The sequence below is a fragment of the Pneumocystis jirovecii genome (assembly GCF_001477535.1).
Source record: "Pneumocystis jirovecii RU7 chromosome Unknown supercont1.1, whole genome shotgun sequence".
In the NCBI taxonomy this organism is placed as follows: domain Eukaryota; kingdom Fungi; phylum Ascomycota; class Pneumocystomycetes; order Pneumocystales; family Pneumocystaceae; genus Pneumocystis; species Pneumocystis jirovecii.
In genome coordinates, this window is record NW_017264775.1 from 598,014 (window position 1) to 623,182 (window position 25,169).

The 25,169-nt window shown below is 23.6% G+C and overlaps 10 protein-coding genes across 10 annotated transcripts; 5 read left to right on the forward strand and 5 right to left on the reverse strand.

The window, feature by feature from the left end:
* Positions 1–140: 140 nt before the first annotated feature.
* On the reverse strand, positions 141–3,999 carry T551_00309 (translation initiation factor aIF-2; the record flags this gene model as incomplete). The annotated part of the gene is made up of 14 exons (XM_018372576.1): positions 3,655–3,999; positions 3,516–3,607; positions 3,342–3,469; positions 2,611–3,296; positions 2,378–2,565; positions 2,130–2,330; positions 1,877–2,086; positions 1,702–1,833; positions 1,311–1,655; positions 1,005–1,268; positions 882–958; positions 705–837; positions 455–660; positions 141–408 (listed from the first exon to the last, which is right to left on the reverse strand). Exons 1-14 carry the CDS (start codon positions 3,968–3,970, stop codon positions 141–143), a joined length of 3,246 nt encoding a protein of 1,081 aa, XP_018231516.1. The 5' UTR covers positions 3,971–3,999.
* A 589-nt stretch (positions 4,000–4,588) lies between these two features.
* On the reverse strand, positions 4,589–5,199 carry T551_00310 (uncharacterized protein; the record flags this gene model as incomplete). Its single annotated transcript, XM_018372577.1, has 5 exons — positions 4,589–4,708; positions 4,752–4,805; positions 4,846–5,049; positions 5,091–5,137; positions 5,178–5,199. The coding sequence occupies 5 exons, from the start codon at positions 5,197–5,199 to the stop codon at positions 4,589–4,591; spliced, it is 447 nt and encodes a 148-aa protein (XP_018231517.1).
* A 168-nt stretch (positions 5,200–5,367) lies between these two features.
* T551_00311 (uncharacterized protein) lies at positions 5,368–9,939 on the forward strand (the record flags this gene model as incomplete). The annotated part of the gene is made up of 22 exons (XM_018372578.1): positions 5,368–5,481; positions 5,530–5,894; positions 5,935–6,028; positions 6,072–6,169; positions 6,216–6,316; positions 6,359–6,423; positions 6,465–6,546; positions 6,587–7,100; positions 7,146–7,526; positions 7,581–7,810; positions 7,855–7,983; positions 8,029–8,201; positions 8,246–8,392; positions 8,438–8,577; positions 8,619–8,707; positions 8,750–8,945; positions 8,990–9,052; positions 9,095–9,244; positions 9,287–9,381; positions 9,424–9,501; positions 9,543–9,695; positions 9,740–9,939. 22 exons carry the CDS (start codon positions 5,368–5,370, stop codon positions 9,937–9,939), a joined length of 3,657 nt encoding a protein of 1,218 aa, XP_018231518.1.
* A 992-nt stretch (positions 9,940–10,931) lies between these two features.
* Positions 10,932–12,750, forward strand: T551_00312 (uncharacterized protein; the record flags this gene model as incomplete). The annotated part of the gene is made up of 5 exons (XM_018372579.1): positions 10,932–11,122; positions 11,167–11,884; positions 11,932–12,120; positions 12,166–12,504; positions 12,547–12,750. The coding sequence occupies 5 exons, from the start codon at positions 10,932–10,934 to the stop codon at positions 12,748–12,750; spliced, it is 1,641 nt and encodes a 546-aa protein (XP_018231519.1).
* A 216-nt stretch (positions 12,751–12,966) lies between these two features.
* On the reverse strand, positions 12,967–13,518 carry T551_00313 (uncharacterized protein; the record flags this gene model as incomplete). The annotated part of the gene is made up of 1 exon (XM_018372580.1): positions 12,967–13,518. The coding sequence occupies one exon, from the start codon at positions 13,516–13,518 to the stop codon at positions 12,967–12,969; it is 552 nt and encodes a 183-aa protein (XP_018231520.1).
* Positions 13,519–14,269: 751 nt separating this feature from the next.
* On the forward strand, positions 14,270–15,287 carry T551_00314 (uncharacterized protein; the record flags this gene model as incomplete). The annotated part of the gene is made up of 6 exons (XM_018372581.1): positions 14,270–14,314; positions 14,355–14,394; positions 14,444–14,479; positions 14,523–14,705; positions 14,755–15,017; positions 15,060–15,287. The coding sequence occupies 6 exons, from the start codon at positions 14,270–14,272 to the stop codon at positions 15,285–15,287; spliced, it is 795 nt and encodes a 264-aa protein (XP_018231521.1).
* A 201-nt stretch (positions 15,288–15,488) lies between these two features.
* On the forward strand, positions 15,489–16,648 carry T551_00315 (eukaryotic translation initiation factor 2 subunit alpha; the record flags this gene model as incomplete). The annotated part of the gene is made up of 6 exons (XM_018372582.1): positions 15,489–15,558; positions 15,602–15,772; positions 15,819–16,026; positions 16,077–16,431; positions 16,472–16,554; positions 16,606–16,648. The coding sequence occupies 6 exons, from the start codon at positions 15,489–15,491 to the stop codon at positions 16,646–16,648; spliced, it is 930 nt and encodes a 309-aa protein (XP_018231522.1).
* A 141-nt stretch (positions 16,649–16,789) lies between these two features.
* On the forward strand, positions 16,790–20,282 carry T551_00316 (uncharacterized protein; the record flags this gene model as incomplete). Its single annotated transcript, XM_018372583.1, has 21 exons — positions 16,790–16,964; positions 17,034–17,079; positions 17,120–17,218; positions 17,260–17,335; positions 17,377–17,612; positions 17,657–17,804; positions 17,847–17,898; positions 17,940–18,013; positions 18,064–18,198; positions 18,241–18,301; positions 18,345–18,646; positions 18,690–18,762; positions 18,806–18,987; positions 19,033–19,185; positions 19,230–19,359; positions 19,408–19,501; positions 19,543–19,580; positions 19,633–19,669; positions 19,713–19,782; positions 19,831–20,055; positions 20,100–20,282. 21 exons carry the CDS (start codon positions 16,790–16,792, stop codon positions 20,280–20,282), a joined length of 2,589 nt encoding a protein of 862 aa, XP_018231523.1.
* Positions 20,283–20,657: 375 nt separating this feature from the next.
* On the reverse strand, positions 20,658–21,290 carry T551_00317 (uncharacterized protein; the record flags this gene model as incomplete). The annotated part of the gene is made up of 8 exons (XM_018372584.1): positions 20,658–20,666; positions 20,695–20,708; positions 20,768–20,816; positions 20,873–20,893; positions 20,925–20,951; positions 20,997–21,031; positions 21,100–21,122; positions 21,202–21,290. The coding sequence occupies 8 exons, from the start codon at positions 21,288–21,290 to the stop codon at positions 20,658–20,660; spliced, it is 267 nt and encodes an 88-aa protein (XP_018231524.1).
* Positions 21,291–21,976: 686 nt separating this feature from the next.
* T551_00318 (uncharacterized protein) lies at positions 21,977–24,843 on the reverse strand (the record flags this gene model as incomplete). The annotated part of the gene is made up of 11 exons (XM_018372585.1): positions 21,977–22,044; positions 22,099–22,519; positions 22,560–22,619; positions 22,663–22,883; positions 22,924–23,449; positions 23,493–23,939; positions 23,983–24,212; positions 24,257–24,365; positions 24,407–24,570; positions 24,615–24,657; positions 24,706–24,843. The coding sequence occupies 11 exons, from the start codon at positions 24,841–24,843 to the stop codon at positions 21,977–21,979; spliced, it is 2,427 nt and encodes an 808-aa protein (XP_018231525.1).
* Positions 24,844–25,169: the final 326 nt, after the last annotated feature.

Consider the following 25,169-nt stretch of genomic DNA (forward strand, 5'->3'; position numbering starts at 1 on the left):
TTTTACATAAAATCTAAATTTTTAATGCATTAAATCTTGCAAATGCACAAATGCTAAGTAAAAATATTTTTAAAATAATATAAAATCCAGCATTTTAAATTTAACCAATCAAAAAGTTAGACAATATTAAATGTCTAGAATCATAAATATGAATCATAAAAGAAAAAAAAAATTACAGTTTTAAGTTTCCGTATAAGATTCCATTCTTCTTTAGAAACTTCATCACGAAAAATACCTTTTAATACATCAATTGACTTTCGCGATATATGAGAATAAAGAATATCTTTTTCATCAACTTGACGACCAAAAAGTATCTGGGAAGCAGATTCAATTCTAATAGCGACACCTTTACTAGCTTGTTCCTTTTTAACTATATTCATAACTTTATGATCTTTTTCTATACTTGCTCTACAAAAATAAGTCAAATTAAAGATAATCGTAAGATAATATTTACATTCTTCCTAAATCTACAATGTGACGTTCTTGTGTATTAGGACTAATCTTTATAGCACATATAGGTGTTCCAACTCTAATTACTCCTTCTACTATATCAACACCAAGAAGTATAGGATCTTTTTTATTAAAAACAGCAATAGTTTTTAGTATACAAGGAAACACTGCTTCAGGCGCGCTTTCTTGACGCTTTAATTCCATAATTTTCTATATAAATATCAGTATAGTCATAATGCAAAAAATAAACAAACGGCTTGATATTCAGTAAAAGAATCAAAAAGGTGATATATAATATCAGCAATAAAAATTTTTACACCAAGCTGCTCTGCTAATTCTTCAGCATCCTTATCAATTTTTACATCAAAACACAACATTACTGTATACCTAATTATAATTTAAATAAAAACACTTTAAACATAAAAAAATACTCTTTAGCTCTTTCAATCATAGCACTGCATTTCATAACATCTTTTTTATGAACAGGACCAATATTTATACTAGAAACCTATATAATTATTAAAAAACAATCATTCCAAGATAAAAAATATTACGGGAATTTTATTTTGTTTTAAGAATTCAAGTAAAGCTTCAAGAGACCCAAGAGTAGAAGCCTGAACAGAAACACCAATACCACTGGTATCAATGAAATTTAATAAACCATGCAAATCTTCCATAACTTCTTCCTTCATTTCTTCTTCATTATCATTCGGACCAACAACCATCAATCTTGAACCCGCAATAGCCTTATCCAAATCATTTGCAGAAATTTTTACACCTGATGCAGCCTTTACTTCTTTATTATGCAGATATGTAGACTACAATTTTTAGTATAAACTAATACTTTAAAGCTAAATTACCTTAATTCTTAACTCTTTTAAAGGTTGAGGAGTTAAAAGAGCGCGTATATTTGTTGCAATTGCACCATTTAATCCACATAAAACAATACGATCACCTTCTTTTAAAACGCCATTCGATAAAATAACATCAATAGTAGTTCCAAGACCTTCAATAACTTTTACTTCTAATACTGTAGCCTCAAGTTTTGACAAATACATTAATTTATTACTCATACGTTGCTGAGTTAAATTTACTAAAAGCATTAACATATCAGGTATGCCTTCCCCGGTTAATGCTGATGTAGGGACAATTGAGACATTTTTTGCAAAATTCTTATTATCATAATATGCAACTGCATTTAATCCCTTTCGCAATAATTAAGTGAACATTTTTATTTAATATATTCTATACCTGTTCTGAGAACTCCGTAACAATTTTTGTATATCGATCATGATATTCTCTTTGAACTGATTTCTTCTGTTTTGATAATGATTCTTGGAATGCGCCATCTGGTATAGAGTCCCACCCATATATTCGGTCAATCTAGAACTTAATAAAACTAGAGCTATTCTAAAAATAATATTACTTTATTTAATGCAACAATAAAAGGTGTTTTTCGTTCTTTTAATAAACGTAGTGATTCAAGAGTTTGTCGCTCTAAACCGTGCATAATATCTACAACCAAAATTGCAATATCGCACAAACTAGAACCTCTAGATCGTAAATTTGTAAAAGACTCATGTCCTGGCGTATCAATAACAAGAAGCCCAGGTACTTTATATTCAAGTTTTTCATTCTAATGCAAATAAATAATAATAAAATCATAAAAAATTAAATACTTTATCCAGAACAGAAACTTTTTGTTTTATAGAATCCATAGGAAAATATGTAGCACCTATTTGTTGTGTTATACCGCCAGCTTCACCTTCTTGTACATTAGTTTGTCTAATTTTATCTAAAATTTTTGTTTTTCCAGTATCAACATGGCCAAGAATACAACATATTGGAGACCTCAAATTGCTTTCTATGTTTTTAGAATTCTAATATATTCTTTTAGATATAAAATAAACTTGAAAAATAAGATTACCTTTTTAGATGACAAAATTTTATTTTCCTTTATACAAGAATCCTGTATTGTTTCTTTTTTTCTTATACTTGCATGTCCAACTTTCGCATTTACATGCTCATTTACATGCTCAGTTCCTGAATAATTCACATCATTAGTTTTTTCAATACAATTATTATTATTTATTTCAAGTGGTTGAATTTTTAAATCTAAAAATTAAATTAAAAAATACATATTAATTATACAATACCAACATTGATCAGATAACCTAAAATTAGTATCTTTAGTATCAATTTTACACGAATCTTTATCATCATAATCAAAAGCATCTTCCCAACTATCTAATATATTGTCTTCATCTTCCAGAGTTTTTTCCCAATCGTCTACTATATCATTTTCAAAATCTGATACTAAAGTTTCTTGATCTAAATCATCTTTCTGAATAGACAATTCTGTAGTACCATTATTTTCGGATATATCATTATTAAGTTCAACATTAAGACCAATCTCATTATTCATATTATTTAGACTTTTGATATTATTCCTGGACTTTTTTCTTTTAAAATCATAAACTAAACGATTCGATTTATCAGGAAGCTCGGAATTCATATTATTTGTAAGCCCTTCAATTTTTACACCAGCTGCCAAAAGTTGTTGGATCTTTATTTGAGCCATTTGTTGCTGTTCTTTTTGTTTTTTTGTTAAAAATTTCCCTTGACTTTTCAATTCTTCTTTTTTCGCTTTTTCTTTTTCCTTTTTTCTAGCTTTTGCTTCACGTTTCTTTTGCTCTTCTTCTTGTATTTTCCTTTCTTCTTCTTCTATCATCCTCTTTTCTTCCTCTTCCTGTCTTTTTCTTTCTTCTTCTATTTGCATACGTAGTTCAATTTGCTTTTGTAGTGCTGCTATATTAATTGCTCTAGCTTTAGTTTTTTTCGCAGAACTTTAAGAAATATAAGACAAGAATATTTAAAAAACAATAACATACGTTGGTTCGTGAGAAGTATTTGTAACCATTGTAGGCCCATTTACTTGTTTTTTTGTTTTAACAATTTCAGAGGCTTTTGTTTTTTCTTTTTCCAGATCTAACTTATTTACACTATTTTTCATTTCAGACTATTCATATTAATGGCTTAAAAAGAAATATAATGAAAATCAAAACCTTCTTGAGTTTTTCTCTTTCCTTTTTTTCTTTCTCTTTTTCTCTTTTAGTTTTTAATCTAATTTCAGGTACTTCTTCAAACTTTTGATTTCCTTAATATTCATGATCAGGAAATTATTATCTAAAAACATATAATTACCAATTTTATTATTATTTTCACATAAATTATTTTGATTTAAAGATAAATTTTGTTTTGATAAATTTTTATTATGTATTTTTGAATTTTGAATTGAAGACCCATTTTCCTTTTTTATAGACTTATTTTTTGATGATGCTTTCAATGTTGACATAAATCCGTCAAAGTCTTCTGTCAAATCATTGAAATTTGTATTAGAGTTAACTGAATCATTTTGCAATTCGTTATGATTATTTTGATTTATATTTTGTGGAACTATGTCTTCTCCTAACTCATCCCATATGTCATCATTTAAAGACTTTTTATTGCCTTTCTTCATTTTAAAGTCCTAAAATATCAATTTTAATATTTTTTATAATCATTGAAAACAAATCGTACATTATTTTATAAAAAATCATTAAAAAATATTAAACCTAAAAAGACTAATATCATAAAATTATATTTTTCTAGAATTAAGTATAAGTATGTATTAAAATCTTTCAATATGTAAATATTAATTCTAAATAATTAATTCTAAATATTTATAATTATTTTTAAATTAGTTTTTTGAATAATTTATGTAATTTATTAATATGATTTTATTATGACTAATAAACAAAAAAACAAAGTATTTACACTAATTTAAACTTGAAAAATATAATAATTTTTTTTTAAAATACAATCAGAAATATTAATAAAAATTAAACGTAAATACGAACAAATAAATTTAATTTTCTAAAAAAAATTAAAAACTATTGAAATTTTTTAAAATAAAAAATATACTTATAGTTATTACAATGACACTTAATATTTATTTTTTTTATCAAGAAATAAAAATAGAGACATTTATTAATATAAAAAACATTTCATACATTATTTCTTTAAACATATAATTTAAATGCTTAGTATATAAAAATATCAAATCATTTTTAATTCATAATACTTATTAGTAGAATTATTACTTATTTTTGTCGAAATGATTTATAGACGAAAGTATATTTTGAACATTAGTCTCTAAGACCATTCCTCCAGATACTATTTCAGATAAAATTGCATGAATATTTTCAAAATTAAAAATCTAAATTAATCAGGAACAATATAAACATAAGATTGCAACAAACCAGATCAAGTTCACACACGTTCTCATAACATCTGTCTAATACTTCGACAAATATCTTAAATATTTTAATAAATTAAAAAATATTTTTAATTAACCTGAATAAGATCCAATATCATTAATTCATTTTCTGCTTGATCAATAATAAAAACAAAATAAAGTGTTGCATAGCTTCTATATACTATTTTAAGATCTTTGTCATCAATAATACAACTTCCTTCAAGAAAATTACATGCAGTAGAGGGCCGAGAAAATATAAGTTTATAAATATCATCAACAATAGTTTTCTGCCGAGAAATATCCTAAAATAATTAAATTAAGAAGAAACTAAACAAACAATTACTATTTGTGAATAAAATTTTACCAATCTTGGCTTCCCGTGATTATTAACTTAATTTTATAAATATATTTCATAAAAGCATCAACTTACAAATAAAAATAGCATTGATCATAATAAAACTAATAATTTATAAGACATATGGTCAAAGATTTAATTCATATTTTGAATCATTTTAAATTATTTTAAAATATGTTAAAACATATGAAGGTGAATAATTTCGAGACTACATTTTCTAAAAAATAATCATGAACTGGAATAACAACGAATTTTATTAAAGTATATGAACAAAGAAAATAACTATATTATACATACAATTATACATTCGCCTATTGTAAACTTTGTATTTTGTGGAGCTTTCCGAAAACCTTTTATAAATGATATACTACTGATTAAAGTATATAAAAACGAAAAATCATTGTTTCAAAACTGAAAAAGCTAAAAGGAAGATTCCATTGAGTTGCATGCACTTTCAGAGAATGGTCTAACTACATGTATTAGTAATCAGCCTCTTTTTAGTAAAATTCGAGATGCAAAAGTTTTTAAAACCAATAAAAAGATATCTTATTTAGAGAATGACGATGTTGTAGACGTAGATTTATTAGTTACTACAAATGAAAATGGTTATTTATCGTTTTCTATCTATAACTTTAATTTTAAAAAAGATGAATATACTAATCAAAATTCTGAAAACATTATATTTCAACACTTAAATATTCAAAATAGATTTTATATTATTGAAGAAATAAAGATATCAAGTTATGGTTACAATTTAAAAAATTTAGGATATAAAATTGCACTGGATCCATTGTATATTTTAAATTTATAAATATAAACTTACATTATATAGAATGCGTTCTATTGCAGTGAGAGATGCCTTGGATACTGTAGAAATATTCCGTTTAGACTCTTTTAATAAGAAAAGTAAGAATCTTATTTTAGAGGTTAATCTATTTTCTTAAATATTTTATATATTTACAATAATAGAGAATTAAAGGTAATCTTTCTGGTACAATACTTCTCATGGATTTTATTAAGTTTTTGGAAAACGAAAAGTTTTGTTACTTGATTTTTTATATAATTAAGTACATTGTTTTACAAAACTTAATTTTTTTATTAATAAAATTAAAGTTATCGAAAAAAGCCGTATATTGCGCTATGTAAATGGAATAGTGAAGAATCATTAGCTTCTATTGATTTTTCATCTTTAATATCATTACCTTTACTTCCAGGTAAATATTATATATACTAATTTAGTATTTCTAAGAATCAAGATTTATCTATACCTGTATATCTAGTTCCCTTCTTTAATACTGCAGGAGATTTTTCTATTATATTTGTAATAACTAAAACAAAAAAGAACATGCTAATTTTGTACAGAATGATAAAATAATATATATATCTATTTTGCAATTTTTTTCTGAAGACTCAAATTTTGAATATTTTGATATAAAACATAAAGGTATAGCATAATTGTTATATATTGATTAAATGGTATTTAGGAATAATTACTGCGTATGCTATTGATAAAAATGTATATGGAAAAAATATTACAAATATTTTATATCTTGGAACAGATACTGGTGATTTAATTTATGTAACTATTAAAAATAAAAAAATAAATTATATAAATATTGGATCGGTTAAGCCTATTGGAAAAGTAATGGAAATAATAAATTCTTTAGATGTGGCAACTCATTTAATTTTTATTTCTGGAGATATGTGTGATAATGGAATTTATCTAGTCCATTCTGAATCCGAAACAGACGAAAATATACATATTGAAATTGATAAAAATATAAATCCAGTTTTGATTCAAAGTTTTTCAAATTGGTCTCCTGTCTGTGATTTTAAGATTATAGAAAAGGATACAAATTTTTCATTAAATGAAACGCAAATACAAAATAAAAAAGACAAACTTTTTCTATGTTCAGGAAGAGCTCCAGAGGGGAAAATAGCAGAATTAAAAACTGGTATTAAAGCAAGAATAACTTTGCAAGTACAAGATTTTAATGGGTATTTTAATTTGTTTTAAATTTAAATAAGTTTATGTTATAATAGAATAGAAAACTTTTGGATACTACGAAGCAGTAAATTTAATTCTATTTATATAATTGTATCATTTCCATGGCAAACACAATTATTGGAATTAACTGAAAAGGGAGAATTATATGATAGAAGTGATGATACTCAATTAAAACAAGAAACATCAACAATTTCAGCAGGGTTATTTAATGATGTATATATTGTTCAAGTAACTCAAAAAAAAATAGAAATATTTCCACTACCTGATTTTAAAGATTTAAATTCCAAAGTACATTGGTTAGATGATACACAGATTATTATATCATCGTCTATACATAATTCTATTATAACTATGTTAGTAAAAACTAAGGATTCTGTAATAATATATTTAATAAAATTAAATATTACAGAACAAAGGTAAATTTTTAATTTTTAAACACATTTAGAAATATGAAAATAACAAAAAAATAGTATAATTGACTTAACTCAAATAAGAGAACCTATTAAAATTACAGATGAACCATCAACCATGAATGCGATTATTTTTGATATTAACTCTGAATATTCTAATTCAAATATTCATTTGGCTTCTACCGATAAAAATTCGTCAATATTATTGCTTATTGGTACCCATAAACCGTCTTTTATCATATTTGAAATATTATCTACTAATTATATTTCTTTTTCCGATATTCCTTTAGGTATTTAAACTAAGTGAATTATTTAAAATTTAATATTAATTTAGAAAAATTTACTAATTTACCTGATTCTATTCCTGAATCTTCATGTTTAATAAAAGATTCTACTAGTTTAGTGCTTTTAGTTGGGTTAAGAAATGGTTTATTACTTAGATGGACAGTTAATCACGTTAACGGTATTTAAATATTTTTTGATATAATGACCTAAATAGATATTCTAGGAAATATTCAATTAAAATTTGTAGATCTTAATGCTTTTGGCTCTTTACCATTAAAATGTATATCAGATTCTCAATTATTAACGGCATATATAGTAGGAGAAGGAATTTGGATGATAAATTTATATAATAATACAATCGAGATAAAAGAAATTATACTAAATTATCAAATTAAAGTTTGTATAGAAAATAGTTTCAGAAATGTATTAAATTATATAAGACTCGCATAACCTTGATATTACCATTTAATGATCCTTTACGGGAATCTAAAACGAAATCTGTTGCTTGTATATCTAAAGAAGCATTTTTAATAGCAGATTTAGACAGCAAAGAATCTACATGTGTAGAATATATTGATATTAAAGAGGTAAAGATATTTCCTAAATATATATGAAATTGATGTAGGTTATAGAACCCTCGAAGAATATTATATGACAATAATTTAAAACTTCTGATTGTTGCTTGTGATTTATCAGCATTAACAATACATGATTCTTTTTTAAATAAAAAGTTTCAAAATAGCTGCGATCTCAAGTTTATAAATTTAACAACGTATATAAATTTTATCATTTTTGTAATCTGATGAAAAATAGAGGAACTATAATTTCTAATAACCCATTATTCGATGATAAAACTAAAGAATACATTTTTGATGCACAAGAAACTATATACGCTTTATCAGGTATATTAGTAAATACTTTTTATATAATTTTTAAAACTCTAGATTGGACTATATTTGACAAAAATAAATCTTATCATTATATAGTCGTTGGAACATCCATAAATAGTTTTTCTGGAGTTTCTAAAGGGAATTTACATATTCTTGTAATTTCTTATAAATCTGAAAAAGTTGACGTAAAAAGAATAAATAAAATATTATTGGATTATCCAATATATTCTATTTCACTTATTGGAAAATAGTAATTTATGTTAAGTATCAAAACAAAAACTAATATTATTCTAGTGGTCTCGCATTTTCATCTGGTAATAGTATTTTTATAAAGCAATTTGATATAGAAACAAAAAAGTATGTATTTTTTTACTTATAAGATAATAATAATGTAGCTAGGTTCAAAGAACTCTCAGTAAAATATGAACTTGAGTCTTCCGTTATTTCAATAAAAGTAAAAAATAACACTATATATGCATTATGCCAAAAGGATTCTATTACTATGTTAAATTACGATCCAGTAGAAAATTCATTAAAACCAGTTATGAAGTATGTAAACATTCATTAACATAAGTTTTATTAAAAATTAAGCGATGCAACACCACGATTATCCTTAGATAATTTTGTAATCGAAAACAATGTGTTTTGTTCGGATAAAGAAAGGGGACTTATTTGTTTAACTAAAGGTATATTTTTTATAATTGTTACTACTACTTTAAACTTGTTAGACCATTTTCAAAAAAATAAAAACTTTTATTTGGATTTTTTAATAAAACTACCAAATTCTGTTTCTAAATTCCAAAAAAGTATATCTTTTTATATTATTTTTTAAAATTAATATAAATAGTATTTGGAAAAAAATATTATTATCCGTTTATTATTGGAAGTGGTATTGACGGTTCCTTTTATTCAATAATGTCATGTCCAAAAGAAGATTTTGAAATTTATCAAGCATTAATATCTTATTGGTTGCAATTTTCAAATAACAATTCATTTATGGGTAAAAATCAATTATATTAAAAAATATAGCATTGAATATTATAGATAAAGAAAAATTTTCAATACTTGGAAAAAATTGTCTTGATGGTGATTTTTTAAAAACAATTGTCTTACATAATTGGGATAATTGTATACCGATTTTATCTACTACTGTTTTGGATTATCTTGACGATAATTCAAAGAAAAATCATATATTAAAAATGATAAAATTATTACGTTCTGTATTTTCTCAATCTATTTTTTAGGGTTAAATATATATACATACATTTTAACACTGAATTTTATGCTTGTTGAAATTATAAAATAAAAAAATTGAATCTTTAAATTAAAATCAAAAATTATTAAAAAATGAATTTTAATAATTTTTATTATATATATTAAATATATATATATTTCAAAAATGCTTTGAAAATATTTAGATCTGATTATTTTTAGAATATTAATATTATATATTTTAATATTTTTTTAATTTGAAAATATAAGAGTTTAAATAATTTTATGATATATCAAAAATATTAAAGTTTTTAGAAAAACTAATACTAATATATATTTATAATAACATGCATCTTTTACTTTTAAAATGTATGTTTTTATATTTTTTTAATCTTATTAACATGTATATTAAAATTTTCCAAATTCATAAAACCAATTTTTAAAAATAAGGATTTAATAGTGTAAGTTCACTTTTCATTCTAATTTATCAAATTTGTTGTATATAAATCATTTTATATATATAAAATTAATAGTATAATAGTATTAAATAATTCAAAAAATACTTTTTAATACCAAAAATTCTTGAATAATATTCGTTCCATTTAAAGAAGTAAACAAAACAAAAAGTCATCATCTTATAAATACTTCTATTTTTATTATATCCGAAAAAAATTTCAAACATATTATACTTTTTTTCAAACTCCATTAAAAACATCCTTAAAAGACAATACAAAAAAAAAAAAAAGCAAAAAAGAATTGATAAAAATTTAAACAAAGTATATATACTATAATTTATATTTTGCTTACGTTTTAAATTTAAGTACATAAACTTTGAAAAAAAAAAGAAATATACTAAAATCTAAAATGTAAATTTACTTATTTTTAAGAAACATGTTTTTATGCTTTTGTTTTATTATATATTATCAAATATTTATCATATTAAATCTTTATCTTTTAATAACGGAACACTATTTACAACCCGAACCAAAAATTAGTAATATTAAATACAAAAAATTAATACTAAATGGCAAATATTGGTGCCGTTTTTTTGTCAATCAAAGCACAAAATGAACATGGAATTCCTGTCAAAGATTACACTCGTTATCGCAAATATTGCAGCAAGAAATTACACCGTTTATCTAAATTATTAGGAATTCAGCAAATTAATAAAAAATATGCAGAAAATGAAATACCTTCTCTGAAAAGTAACCCAAAGTAAAAAAAATTAATGTCTTTTAATTATTTATTTATTAATCTAGATATCATGATTTTTTAATCATCAACAGTGAAAGAGCCTGGGCATATGCAATGGAACTTAAAACAAAAAATAGAAATCATAAAAAGCCTACTATAAATCACCAAAGGGTTGTCCGTCGTTTATTAAGGGCATATCAATATGCATCTCGTTTAAATGAACTGATGAATCAAGAATTACCTATATTTCGATTACAGGCACTTGAATATATATCAGCAAGGAGAGGGCAGCTAATGTTTGAATGTCACCAATGGGAGCAATCCCTTACAAATTTTTTAGAAGCAAGAATTATACTAGAAGTAATCTATGAAAACAATGGGTGCCAACATATAAAAGAATTAATATCATCTATTGAACAAAATATTCGATATTGTGCATATCAACAAAAAATACCCTCTAATGATATTTTTGGTCTTTCTCAGAAAAATATCTTAAATAATCAATCATTAGCATCTCTTTTAACAAGTATTAGTCCCGAGATACTAAAACCTAAAAATAAACTTCATTTATCAATAGTATCTCAAATAGAATGGCAAGGGCGTGTTGCACCTATAACAGATGTAAACATAGCTATTGCATTGTCATCTATTCAAGATGCTTATCAATCAATGAATAGTGAAGAAACAAGTACTTTAAAAGAAAAGAACGAAAAATATGATGAACTATTACAGATGTACTCGAAAACCGAAAATATAATAAAAAAAGCAATTGAAGAGTTTGAGGTAATAATTTTTCTTTAAATTTTAAAAAATTCTAATAATCTAAAAAGCGTTCTGGGACTCATGATAAAACACAGAATCTATATATTTTATATACATATGTTGCATACAACCATATTCTAGAACAAATAAAATATAATCTATTATTGATTTTTGAATTAAATTCCAATTCTTTAGATAAGAATCCTAAACAATACATTCTTTGTAAAATAATTAAATTGTATGACGATATTTTGCAGGTAAGATTCTAAAAAGTTGTTATTTAATATGTTTAGTTTTTATAGAATCTTAATGTCATGTCAGACCTTCCAGGTATTTCAAACGACATGTGTTTTCTTCAAAGAATTGAGCAAGAAAAATATTATTTTAGGTCTCAGCGCTGTCTTATAATTGCAGAATCATATTTCCTGCTTTCGGATTATAGATCTGCTTTAACACTAGCAATACACAGCTATGATTATTTATCAAAAATTTCTATTGCAAATAATAAAGAAATAATATTTATAAATGAAACTAAATTAATAAATTTAAGGAAAAATATAGATATAAAGATAAACCAATTTCGTGCATTTTTATGTTTAACTATGGAAGAAATTAGCAATGAAAAAGATACATCCTTAAAGGTTATTATAAATAATTTTGTATTATTATTTCTAACAAAATAGGCACCTACTTTAATAGAAATGATGGATAGTTATTCTCAGAAACTTGATTTATCTAGACTTATAGATCTTCCCTCAAAACTGGAACTTTTATTTTGTAAACCTATTTTTTTCGATATAGCATACAATTATATAGATTATAAAGAAAATATAAAACAATTAACTACTAGCAAACGAGGGTTCTTCAAAAACTTTTTAGGAAAATAAAAAACTTTAAACTTCATTAAATAATATATTTTATATTTTTAAATGATCATTTTGAATATTATAATGATTTTTAATATAATATTTAAAATTTGTTATAGAATACAATTATACATATTGTTTATTTATAACTTTTTTAAACTTTATATACATATTTTGAATAAAGATTTTTAAAACTTCAAATCATAAAACTTTAGTCATTCTGGGCAATTTTAAACATTATTTCTTCATAATCTCTTTAACTTTGTCTAAAAGAAGACCAATTCTTTTATTAAGCTTCGGCTGTCCTTTCTTTGTTACTTGTGTCATAATTTTATATTTCTTTATCCGTTCCCCAATTCTCCGTTGTTTTTCTTCCTCTTTATATTTTTTTTGCATAATTAGAGACTCTTTTTCCAAACGAATAGCATTTGCCTTCTTTTCTTCTTTTAAATAACGAGATATTTTTTTCGGCTGTTTTTTTTTCAAAGATAGATCATTTTTATTTTGCAACTCATCGTTATCATGAGTACTTAAAGACGGAGAATGTTTTGTATTTAAACTCAAAGAAGAACCTGAATTATCTTCTGATATCCAGAATCTTTTCCTTATATTTCCCTGTTCATATTCTTTCAAAGAACGCTGATAATTTCTCTTTAATCGAGCTATATATATTTTCTTTTTTCTATTTTTTTCAGATTTCCCTTGATAAGAATATTCATGAGCACGTTTTGCATTTACAGGATTTTGCTTAATTTTATGAATAAGACATTCTTTTCTTTTAAATTTCATATGTTTTTTAAATTTCGATAATGCTTTAGTTTTATAATTGTTTTTATGTTAATAAACAGATAATTAAACAAAAGGAAAGTAAGATTATAAAGATAATAAATTTCTTTAAAAAATATTATAAAAAATAAATAGTTTATTTTAAAAATATTATTTTTTTTAAATTATTAATTTTTTTTAAATTAGCAAAAATCACTTCAAAGATATTTTAAAAAATCTAAAATATAAATATATAATTTTTTTAAAAATATATATTCAAAAGTTTTTTTACTTTTTTCTCTATTTTTGATCACAACAATAACAAATACATGTAATTCTGAAATACCAAGTAATAATAAAGAAATGTAATTATTTATTAATAAAAAACTGATAAAAAATAATAACTTTTAATTAAACATTAAATATTATAATATGTTCATATACAAAAATTAACTATGTCAAAATAATACACATTCTAAGAATTTTTAAACACAAAATATTATTTCATAAATAATAACTTATTCAATAAATGCAACTCAATTCATTCATTTATTCATGATGAATTATTAAAAAAAAGACATGATTATTATATTTTCATAAGAATAAAAAAAAAAAAGAATAATTTCCAAAAATTTTATAAGCTAATATTTTTTATTTAATATATATTAGTAAATAAATCTATACATTCACCGATATAATCTTTAAAACTATAATTATATGAGATATTATTAAGAATTTCATTAAATCTTTTATCAAACTTTAAATAATTCTATCAATGCCTCAAGATTATGACATTATCAATAGAGATAGACTTTCTATAGTAAAAATTATTATCTTCATTGCTTTCTAATATTTTATAGGATACAGATAATCCAATAGATCTTGACCTAGAATTTCAAAGTTTCTATTAAGCTTTAACATTCAAAATAAATTTTCTTACAATTTTTAGATTTTCACATAAATGATAATACCTCTAATGTTCAAAGTATTTTCTTAATTATATTAACCAAAATAACTTATAAAATCAGACAAATTTAATACAGATAATATATATCAAGACGTTTATTCAAAGAAACAGCCAATCTGGTCAATTGAGTTTTATTCAAAGTTCTTTAATATCGATTCAGACCAAGTTATAAAAAGATTTACATATGCTTTATTTGCTAAGAAGAATTTCTTAGACTCTATAGAAGGAAACTTAGATTTTTATGGTAAGTTTTAAGATAAAACTTATTTATTTTTAAAACTAAACTTAAAAAGGGCCATTTTGGATTACTACAACTACTATTTTTGCTTTTTTTTTTTCATCAACTTTAAGTGAATGGATTAAGGCTCATTTATCTAGAACAACTTATAACTATGATTTTTCAACTTTTACAAAAGCATGTTCTCTTATTTATGGTTACAATACAATTATTCCTATAGGTGTATGGGGTTTATTACTATATTATAAATGCAAACTAAAGTTTAATGAATACTTTTGTCTTTATGGCTACGCTATGTCTATATGGATCCCTGTAGCGGTAAAAAAATCTTTTCATATCACTGGTCTTATATATTTTAAGATTATAAATATACCTGTCTTTGAAATATTTAATCTCAAATTTCTTTCTACTATAATTCGTTGGACTTTTACTATAATCGGGTTTAAAGTCTCTAGTTTGTTTCTTTTTAAAGAATTCAATCCTGCAATGAGTCATATAGAGCCAAATACTAAAAAGCTTATTCTATTACTTATATTTTTATGTCATGCAATTTTAAGTATAACTTTCAAAATTATTTTTTTTACATAATTTTATTTAAATATGTTTTCCATTTTTACAAAACTTTGTTTCAATAAAATTAATATCAAATTATTCTTACATTTTTTAATTTCTTTTTTACATATATATTTTACAATATTGAAAACGTAACTTATCGAAGAATCAAAAATCAAATATCTTTTAAAAAAATCAAAAAATAACAAACTTTAACTTTAAAAAAAGATATACAAAATGTCAACAACAAGTTGTCGCTTTTATGAAAGCAAATATCCAGATGTTGATGATTTAGTAATGGTTAATGGTAAATAATTATATTATTTGCTTTAAAAATCCAATATTTTTAGTAAAACAAATACAAGAAATGGGGGCATATGTACAATTATTGGAATACAATAATATAGAAGGAATGATTTTGCTATCAGAACTATCACGCAGACGGATTAGATCTATACAAAAATTGATTCGTATAGGCCGAAACGAAGTCGTAGTGGTTCTTCGAGTAGACAAAGAAAAAGGTACAAGTTCAGATCAATAAAACATTACCATATTCTAAAAATGTAGGCTATATTGATTTATCTAAACGTAGAGTGAGTCCAGAAGATATTATTAAGTGCGAAGATAGATTCAATAAATCGAAAGCTGTTCATTCTATCCTAAGAAATGTTGCAGAAAAACACAACATTCCTCTAGAAGAGTTATACACATTAATTGGGTGGCCTTTGTATCGAAAATATGGTCATGCATATGATGCATTCAAATTTGCAATTATGTAAGATATTTTAATTTTTTTTTTTTTAAAATTTTAAAATACATTTATAGAAACTCTGAATCTGTATTTGAAGGATTATATCATTCAAATCCTCAAGTTATACAAGATCTTATTCTTCAAATTACTCGCAGATTAACTCCTCAAGCAGTTAAAATAAGAGCAGATGTAGAAGTAACATGTTTTGGATACGATGGAATTAATGCTGTTAAACAAGCACTTAAGGCAGCAGAAGCAAAAAACTCTAAAGATGTCCTTATTAAAGTCAAACTTGTTGCACCTCCTTTATATGTCGTTACTACAAATACATTGGATAAAAAATTGGGCATTCAGACCTTAGAAGAGGCATTAGAAGAAATAGAAAAAAGCATCGTTTCGTCCGGTGGAGAGTTCACCGTAAAAATGAGGGTATTTTTTATAATTATCTAAACTTAACTTATTATTTTAGCCGAAAGCAGTTAGTGAAGTAGATGAATTGGAACTGCAAGCGTTAATGCAACGTATGGAACGTGAAAATGAAGAAAAATCAGGGTAAATATTATCTTTGTTAAACTTAATTTTTTAATATTAATTCTTTATTAGTGATGATGAAAGTGATGAAAGTGATGAAAGTGATGATGAATAAATTATTAGAATTTTGTTATCAAATAAATAATTATAAAATATTAAAATTTATCTATTGAATTATGTATTTACTGTTATTATTATTATTAAAGTATTTATATCATTTTAATCCTTCAACGCGTCTAAACGACATATAAAATTCATGAGCCCTTCAAGATTTGTTTCTCCATTATTAAGAAAACTACCTGATATTAATGATAAAGATAATAATAACGTATTATCATACGATAATTTGGAAGCTGTACAAAAACGGTTGAAAGTAAGCCAAAATAATTGTCCCAATAATTATTCAATAAATAAAACTATTGTTTTAAAAAGTAAATAAAATATTAACTTAAACTGTTCTTTTATTAATATTAAAAATGGTGGCAATGTTGAGGTAAAAGAGAAACAAATATCTTCACATGAAGAAAGACATTATAATGTCTTATGGTATGTTATTAATATTAAATGTTCAATTTAAAGTTTTTAGGAGAAAACAAACAACTAAGAAAAATAAATCATGGCAAGGAGATGGCGTTTTATCGTTTATTAATAATATGTACTTTCTTAAGGATTTAGATGGAAACAAGTAAGCTAATTTTAGAGTAACAATTAAATAACATAATTAAGCTTAGCAAAATGTCGCCATAATTTCTCTTTATTATCAGTAGGAGATCAATTGGTGATAGGCGATAAAGAAGTAGAGGTATTTCTTTAGCTATATTTTATTTTTATTAATAATCAAAGATTGATAGTATATTAAATAAAGAAGATTATTTATCCGGAAAACCATTTACACAGTTACCAAATAATCCAAAAACAGTTTACCCAATGCTTAATATACATACAAAAAAATTTAAAACACCTCTTTTAACATCTAATATAATGCATATTCAAACTTCTAAATTACCACAGGCACGTCATGATCCTAATGAGCCAGGAGCATTAGTATTTCCAAGGCCAAAAGTTGAAAGCTATCAAGGGTAAATAGCTATTTTCGTTTTCTAAAAGCATACCAATACATTAGGAAAAACGTTCAAATAATAGATGTAGTTGTTGATCCATCATTATCTAAACATCTTCGACCCCATCAACGCGAAGGTGTTAAATTTCTTTATGAATGTGTTATGAAAATGAGAGAATTTGAAGGTCAAGGTGCTATATTAGCCGATGAAGTAACTAAATAATCGTAATTTTTTTTAAATTTATTAGTCTAGATGGGTCTTGGAAAATCTCTTCAGATTATTACACTCTTATGGACATTATTAAGTTTATTAATTTCTACATTTTTTATTTCTAAACATTTTTAGAACAAAGTCCATATTATGGAATTAAATCAATCATTAAACGTGCACTAATAGTTTGTCCAGTCACACTTATTAATGTATGTTTAAATATTTTATTATTAAAAAGACATCTTTACATTGTTATTAGAATTGGAAAAAAGAATTTCGAAAATGGATAGGTGGAAATGAGAAAATTGGATTATTTGTTGTTGATTCAAATTCTAATATTAAAAATTTCTCCGTAGGAAACGTTTATTCAGTTATGATAATTGGTTATGAAAGAGTAATTTTAAAATTTTAAATTATCTTTAACTTATTTGAAAAGCTCAGAAATATATTTGATCAATTAGAAGATGCAAATATAGATATTATTATATGCGATGAAGGTATTTTATTTATAATCAACATTAATTTTATAATAAATACTAGGGCATCGTTTAAAATCTACAAATAAATTAGCACAAGCTATTAAATCAATTAAAACTCGCAGAAGAATAATTTTAAGTGGAACTCCGATTCAAAATGGCAATTATTATTATTATTATTATTCAATTAGTATTAAATTATGTTTAGATTTAGGTGAATTTTATGTAATGGTTGATTTTGTAAATCCAGGTTTATTGGAAAATTATGCTACATTTAAAAAAGAATTTGAAAATCCAATTATTAAAAGCAGACAAGCAGGGTGTATGAAGAAAGACAAAGAAAAAGGGAGGGCACGTTCTGAACAGGTAGGTTTTATAGAATAATCTATTCATAAGATAATTTTATTAGCTTGCATCTTTAACAAAAATGTTTGTTCTTCGAAGAACTTCAGAAATTCTTGATGAATATCTTCCTCCTACAGGTATCTTAAAAACTTCAGCTACTTATATTACTTATATGTAAAGTTGAATATATAGTATTTTGCAAACCAACATCATTACAAGTAGATATATACCGCGAATTAATAAATATATCAATGTCAAGTTTAAATGCAGGAAATACTAATATAGCAGTTCATTTACGAGCTTTAACTTATTTGAAAAAAGTTTGCAATTCTCCTACACTTTTGTTTCATAAAAAAAAAATTGTTAGTTATTTTATATTTTTTAAATTTTTAACTAATTCTTAAAAGGAACAAGACTTTGATTTATTTCATACAAATATAAAACATAAATTTTCTTCCAGGTGTCCAAAGGATTCAGGAAAACTTTTAGTTTTTGATAAATTTTTAGAAGCACTAAAAGCTACAGATGAAAAAGTTGTTATTGTTTCACATTATACACAGGTATTTTTAAAAATAGATCAAGCACTATTTTCTTATTCTATAAGACTCTTCAAATTTTAGAAAATTTATTAATTTCTAAATCTTTATCATATCTTCGTTTAGATGGACAAACAGCTAATATTAAGAGACAAGAATATGTAGATAAATTTAACTCATCTGACTCTAGTGAAATATGTATTATATATATATATATATATATATATATGAACTTAATATTTTTAGTTGCATTTTTACTATCAGCAAAATCAGGGGGATATGGATTAAACTTAATCGGGGCATCTAGATTAGTTTTATTTGACATAGACTGGAATCCTAGGTAAAAGAAATTAAAATATTCAAAAATATATTAATTATAAGTGTGGATCTTCAAACTATGGCTCGTATACGTCGTGACGGTAATAATTTTTAGTATTTATTTATTCTATTTTCTAAATGTTTATTATTTAGGTCAACGAAAAAGAACATTTGTTTATCGTTTTCTTATGTAAAGTATCTAATAACTATATTTATAAAATTAATTGTTGAAGATCTGGAATGATTGACGAAAAAATATATCAAAGACAAATAACAAAACAAGGTCTTTCAGATACATTTATAGTAATAATTTAAAAATTGAAATATCGGTATATTTAAATGTTTTCTTAGGATTCCAAAATGTCATTGATTAAAGATTCCTTTACGCAAGAAGAATTGAAATCTCTTTTTTTTTATCAAGATACATCATGTCAAACTCATGAACTTTTAAGTTGTCAGTGTCAGGGGAATGGGTTGAATGTCGAAAAGATCGATTATGAAGAGTTTTCTGATGATGAAATTAATTTAGGCGGTTGGGTAAAATCTAGTGAAATTCTAGAATCTAAAATAAAAATGGTAAAACAATTATAATATATTATATTTTATTCATTTTTTTATAGTCAAATTATATAAAGAAAAAACATCTTCATAGAATTAATGAATATTCTCATATTGAAATATCGAAAAATAATGATTATTATAATAATATAAAAGATAATATATTACGGAAAATATCTCAAGAAAACAATGAAATAGACAAAGGTTGTATATCTTATGTGTTTGAGAAAGTAAAATCAACATAAATAAAAAGTTTATATTAATGCTCATTATAAAAAATATTTTATTATAATCAATAGTATATTAAAATATAAATACGATATATGTATATATATATAACAGAAATATAGAACATATATAATTAGAATAGAAAAATTAAAATTTTATTTTTTTATAAAAAATATAAAAATAAATATATTTATAATATTTATTAATAAAAGATTGATTTATTGTAGGTAAATTATAAAAATATAAATTAATAATATAATTGTTATACAACTTTGAAACTCATTAAAAAACTAGATTTATTTAAAATCTTTATTACATTTATTTAGTATTCGAATTTTAATTATATTTAATTTCAAATAAATTAACATATTTTCGTGACGTTAAATAAAACTTTAAATTCTCTAGATAGTTAAAAAGTAAACTTATAACAATAAAATAAAAGTCTTTTTAATGTGATAATATATATAAATATAATGTAAATATATTTTGCATAAAATTAAACATGTTTTTAAATTATTGTAAAGTTTCTTCATAGTATTCAATAACATAATCTAAAAAAATATATTTATAATAAAAAATTTATTATAATAAAAATAACAATAAAAACATTTCTATTATTTTCTAAAGACTAAAAATAATCATTACTTAAAAATGCAAACATCCTTTTCCCTTAAAATTTGAAAACTCTAATCGAGTATGATTCAAATAATATAATAATTTTAAAAATCAACATGAAACAAAAATATAATCTTTCCACAGAATAATACTATAGAATTTATAAAGTTCTTTTTTTTTAAATTTTATAATCAACCTGATTAAATAAAATTTTTGTACTACGATTTTCATAATAAAATATTCTTTAAAAATATGTTTTTTTCATCCAAATATAAACAGTATAAGAGATTTTAATTATAAAGGCATTATATTTTAAATAACCTTTTTGTCAATAAAAAATTATTACATCTAGAAGAGTTAATTCTATAAATTATTATTCTCAATAAAAATAAATACCATATCAATCTCATCAGATCAATTGTAATGTTCTCTTATAACGAATCGAATAAACTGAATAGAGCTATTTTATTGAAATAATTTTTTAATTATTCTTGGATAAAATTATAATGCTTAAAGCATATATAAATAAAGCATTCTTATCGAAGAATCCATAAATATTAATCTGAAATTTAATATAAAGCCTATAAATAATAATTTGTAAATAATCAGATATAATTTTTTTAAAAATTCAAATATTTTTCTTAGAAAGTATTATGTTCTGCAATCATAAAAACAGAACTACTGATGTCTATCCAAATTCCTATAGATGCTCAAATACACTGATATTTTTATATTATAAACTATATATCTCATTAAAAATATAGTCATCTCGGGTAACTTAGATCCAATCAATTATTTTAATCGACCATATCTATTAATCCCATAAAATGAATTTTCTGAATATCAAAATTATATTCATTTAAAATAATCAAATAATATAATATAAAAAATACTATTTTTTTCTAAAGAAAATTAAAAAAAATATTAATATTGCTACTAACTTTAAAAACTTAAAAAGAACTTAAAATATATTTTTTTAAAGATAATAATTTAAATAGATTAAATAGTTTATTAAAGTAATCTGAAGTAAAATGTCCTACAAAATTATAAACATTTTTATAGCTTCTAAATGTATTAGTACCCAAAACCAAATTATTTAAGATTTTATTTTTGAATTATTAACCATAAAATCTGAACCTGATTTCATTATATCGTAATTAGAATCTATATATTTATTATTATTCAATCTTATTAAACTATTTAAGAAACTAGAAATACCCGTAGTTACATAATTTCTTAAATTAACATCAATTTCATTGGATTGTTTTGCAATATTTTTATTATCACTCCAGACTTCTTGAATTGACGGCTTAGAACGTTTAGACTTTTCTTTACTAAGAGCCTGAGTCCAAGCCGCTATAAGTGTATCTGTAGATGCCGTATCAGTTTTTTCATTAAAAAAATTATTATTTATATCATCTTTAAATGATATAGTTAATAATTCAGAATCCAAATTAGATTGAATACTATTTTTGTTAGAAGGTCCAATATCATCAATTTTGTCATCAAAATATTGCTGGACTTCTTTTAACGAAGTACTACTAAAATTTAAATTTGACCATTTTATATCATCTATTTTATTGTTATCTTGATAAATTTGTTTAGAAGTCGGATCCTGAAAAGAAGTACTCATATCAAACTTTAAGATTAATATTTAACAAAAAAAAAAGAGATCTTACTGCTTTTACTGAATTTATAGAATTTTTTTTTTGATGACTTTTAATATGATTTTTAGGAATCTAAATAAAATAAACAAAATAAAAAGACAAAAGAATATCAAACATGTGTCAATTTATTGTTGTCATCTTTTATGATAGTGTGCGATTCCATAGATAAATGAGATAATGAGCTATAATCTTGAGAAAGTGGAAAACTTTTCCTTAAATTCGTACTACTCTCATGAAAATTATGCTGAGAGTCTAAAAATTGTTTGGAACATCCTTTTTTAAGTAAAGAAGCCACAGTTGCATTGGAAGCATTTGAAGATGTATTATTTATATGATCTATTAAAATAAGAAAATTTTAGAAAAAAAGACACTATACTTAATTTTCTAGCCCCTAAAGGAGAAAAATCATTAATAGGAATTCGACAATTATTATTTCCTAATTTTCCTAAAGAAGATTTTGCAGTTAAAAGACGTTCTCTGAAAACATCTATTTTTTCTCGCGGTGATGCAGAGAGAGGTCTAAGTGATTCTTTTGCATTCAAAATTCCGTCTTTAAAAGGATCATGCTTAGGAGATAATATCCTAGAAGAAGGTCTTAAATTGTTTTTAACGTCAAGTATTCCTGCTTTAAAAGAATCCATTTTTGAAGAATTAGAAAACGAAGATCCAAATTTTTCTTTATAAGAACTAGAACTTAAAATATCTCTAGTAGATATAGAATCAGGCGTAGAAAAATGATCTAAAAAATTATTTTTTGATTTATTAAATGTATTTTGAAATTCATGACATGAAGCAGGAGAAACATTTAACTTCTCAATTTCTAAAGATATAGGTTTTAAAGGAGAATTATCATAATCTGCATTTTTTAAAAATGTTAAATCGTCATGATTCTTTAAAAGTGTCTTAAGAAAATAAATATCTTTTCCTGGAATTAAACTAAAATACCTTATTTTCAATACTTGTTTTAGCATTTTCCAAAACACTATAATGTGATTTTTCTAAATCCAATTTAGAACTAGCTTTTGAAAAAACATTCTCCTTTTCCTCAGAAAATGCTATATTACCTTCCAAAGAACTCGTTTCTTTGTTTAAATTTGATATTTTTTGAGGAATAGGAGTTTTAATTAGTGATTCTGTACCCGTTCTTAATTCTTTCTGTGAAGAAACAGAACTATTTCTAGACAATTTAGATGGTGATTTATGAGAATCATTATTTTTCATAATTGCGCTTTGCACAAAACTTCCTTTAAACTGGTTTCTAGAGATATCACTCATTATTAAAGATAAATTTTTATTAGACGATAATGATGATGGCATATCACTTCCAAGTAATTTATTTGAAACTAAAGTATCAGAATATAAAGATTTTGAACTAGATTCCAAAGGAATATTCTTTAAACATTAATACAAATAACTTATAAATAGGATTTCTAACAGATGTTACTGTCCCAGAAACACTAGCATCTTCAGAAGAATAATTATTAGAAAGATTATGCGGAGATGTTTGATTATTTCCTAGACTGCCAGAATCCATTTTAGTTAATCTTTCAGCCTCTAATGATGAGGAAATATATGAATTATTTTTAGAGCGCAAAAAAGATGTAGAAAAACAATCCTTTTTGTCTCGAAAAGAAATGGTATTATGAGAATACATCCGAGTATTATCTAACGATGCTATAAAAGACAATTTATTTTATATTATCTAATACCATTACCCAAAGACATCTCTTGTACCGATAGAATATCATTTGTCTTTTTACATGTTCTATCTAAAACATATTTTTGCTCCAATATATCGTGAACATTCTTTAAATGTTCCTATAATAATTTATTTCATGAATAAAAGAGAAAGTGTATACATTAACATTTTTCGTCGAACTACGTTTAGGAGAAGGTGAATTTAGCAAATTCCGATCAACAGGATCTTTTTCTTTAAATAGAGTAGAAAAAGAAGATTCAGAATGCCGAGATACAGGTGAAGAGACATGACTTAATCTATCAGGAGATAGGGAAAGCTCACGTTCTAAGAAATTCAATTTAATTCATAAGTATATATTTTAAAATTACGCGCTCTTCGTTCATGTCTAGCACGTCTTTCAGCCAAAATTTCCTATTATTACATAATTAAATTCTAGAAAGTATCTAATTTAAATCGTACTTCTTCAAGTTTCTTGTTACGTTCTTCATCTTCTCTATCACGCTCTTCTTGAAGCTTTTTAACTCTAATAATCCAATCCTTTAAATCAACATCATGTTCATCTATAGAATTTATAGATTGGCCTGCTTGTGTACTCATCTTCAAAAAATTGTATACTGATAAAGTATTGCTTTGCAGTAACTAGTAATCAAGAGTACATATACAAATCTACAATAAATATTTAATAAATCTCAGTTTCTGTTTATATTTAGAGAATTTTAGGTAACGAAATTGATATTACGCAATGCGTTTATATAATAGTTATCGAACTAGAACTTAAGCAGAGTTTTAAAAGATAAAAACAATTAAAAAAATCATTATTAAATAAATTAGTATAAAGCAATACAATTTATATAGACAGAAATTATATATTAAAAATTCAATGAAAAAATCTAAAAATATTTAATATTTTAAAAAACATATTC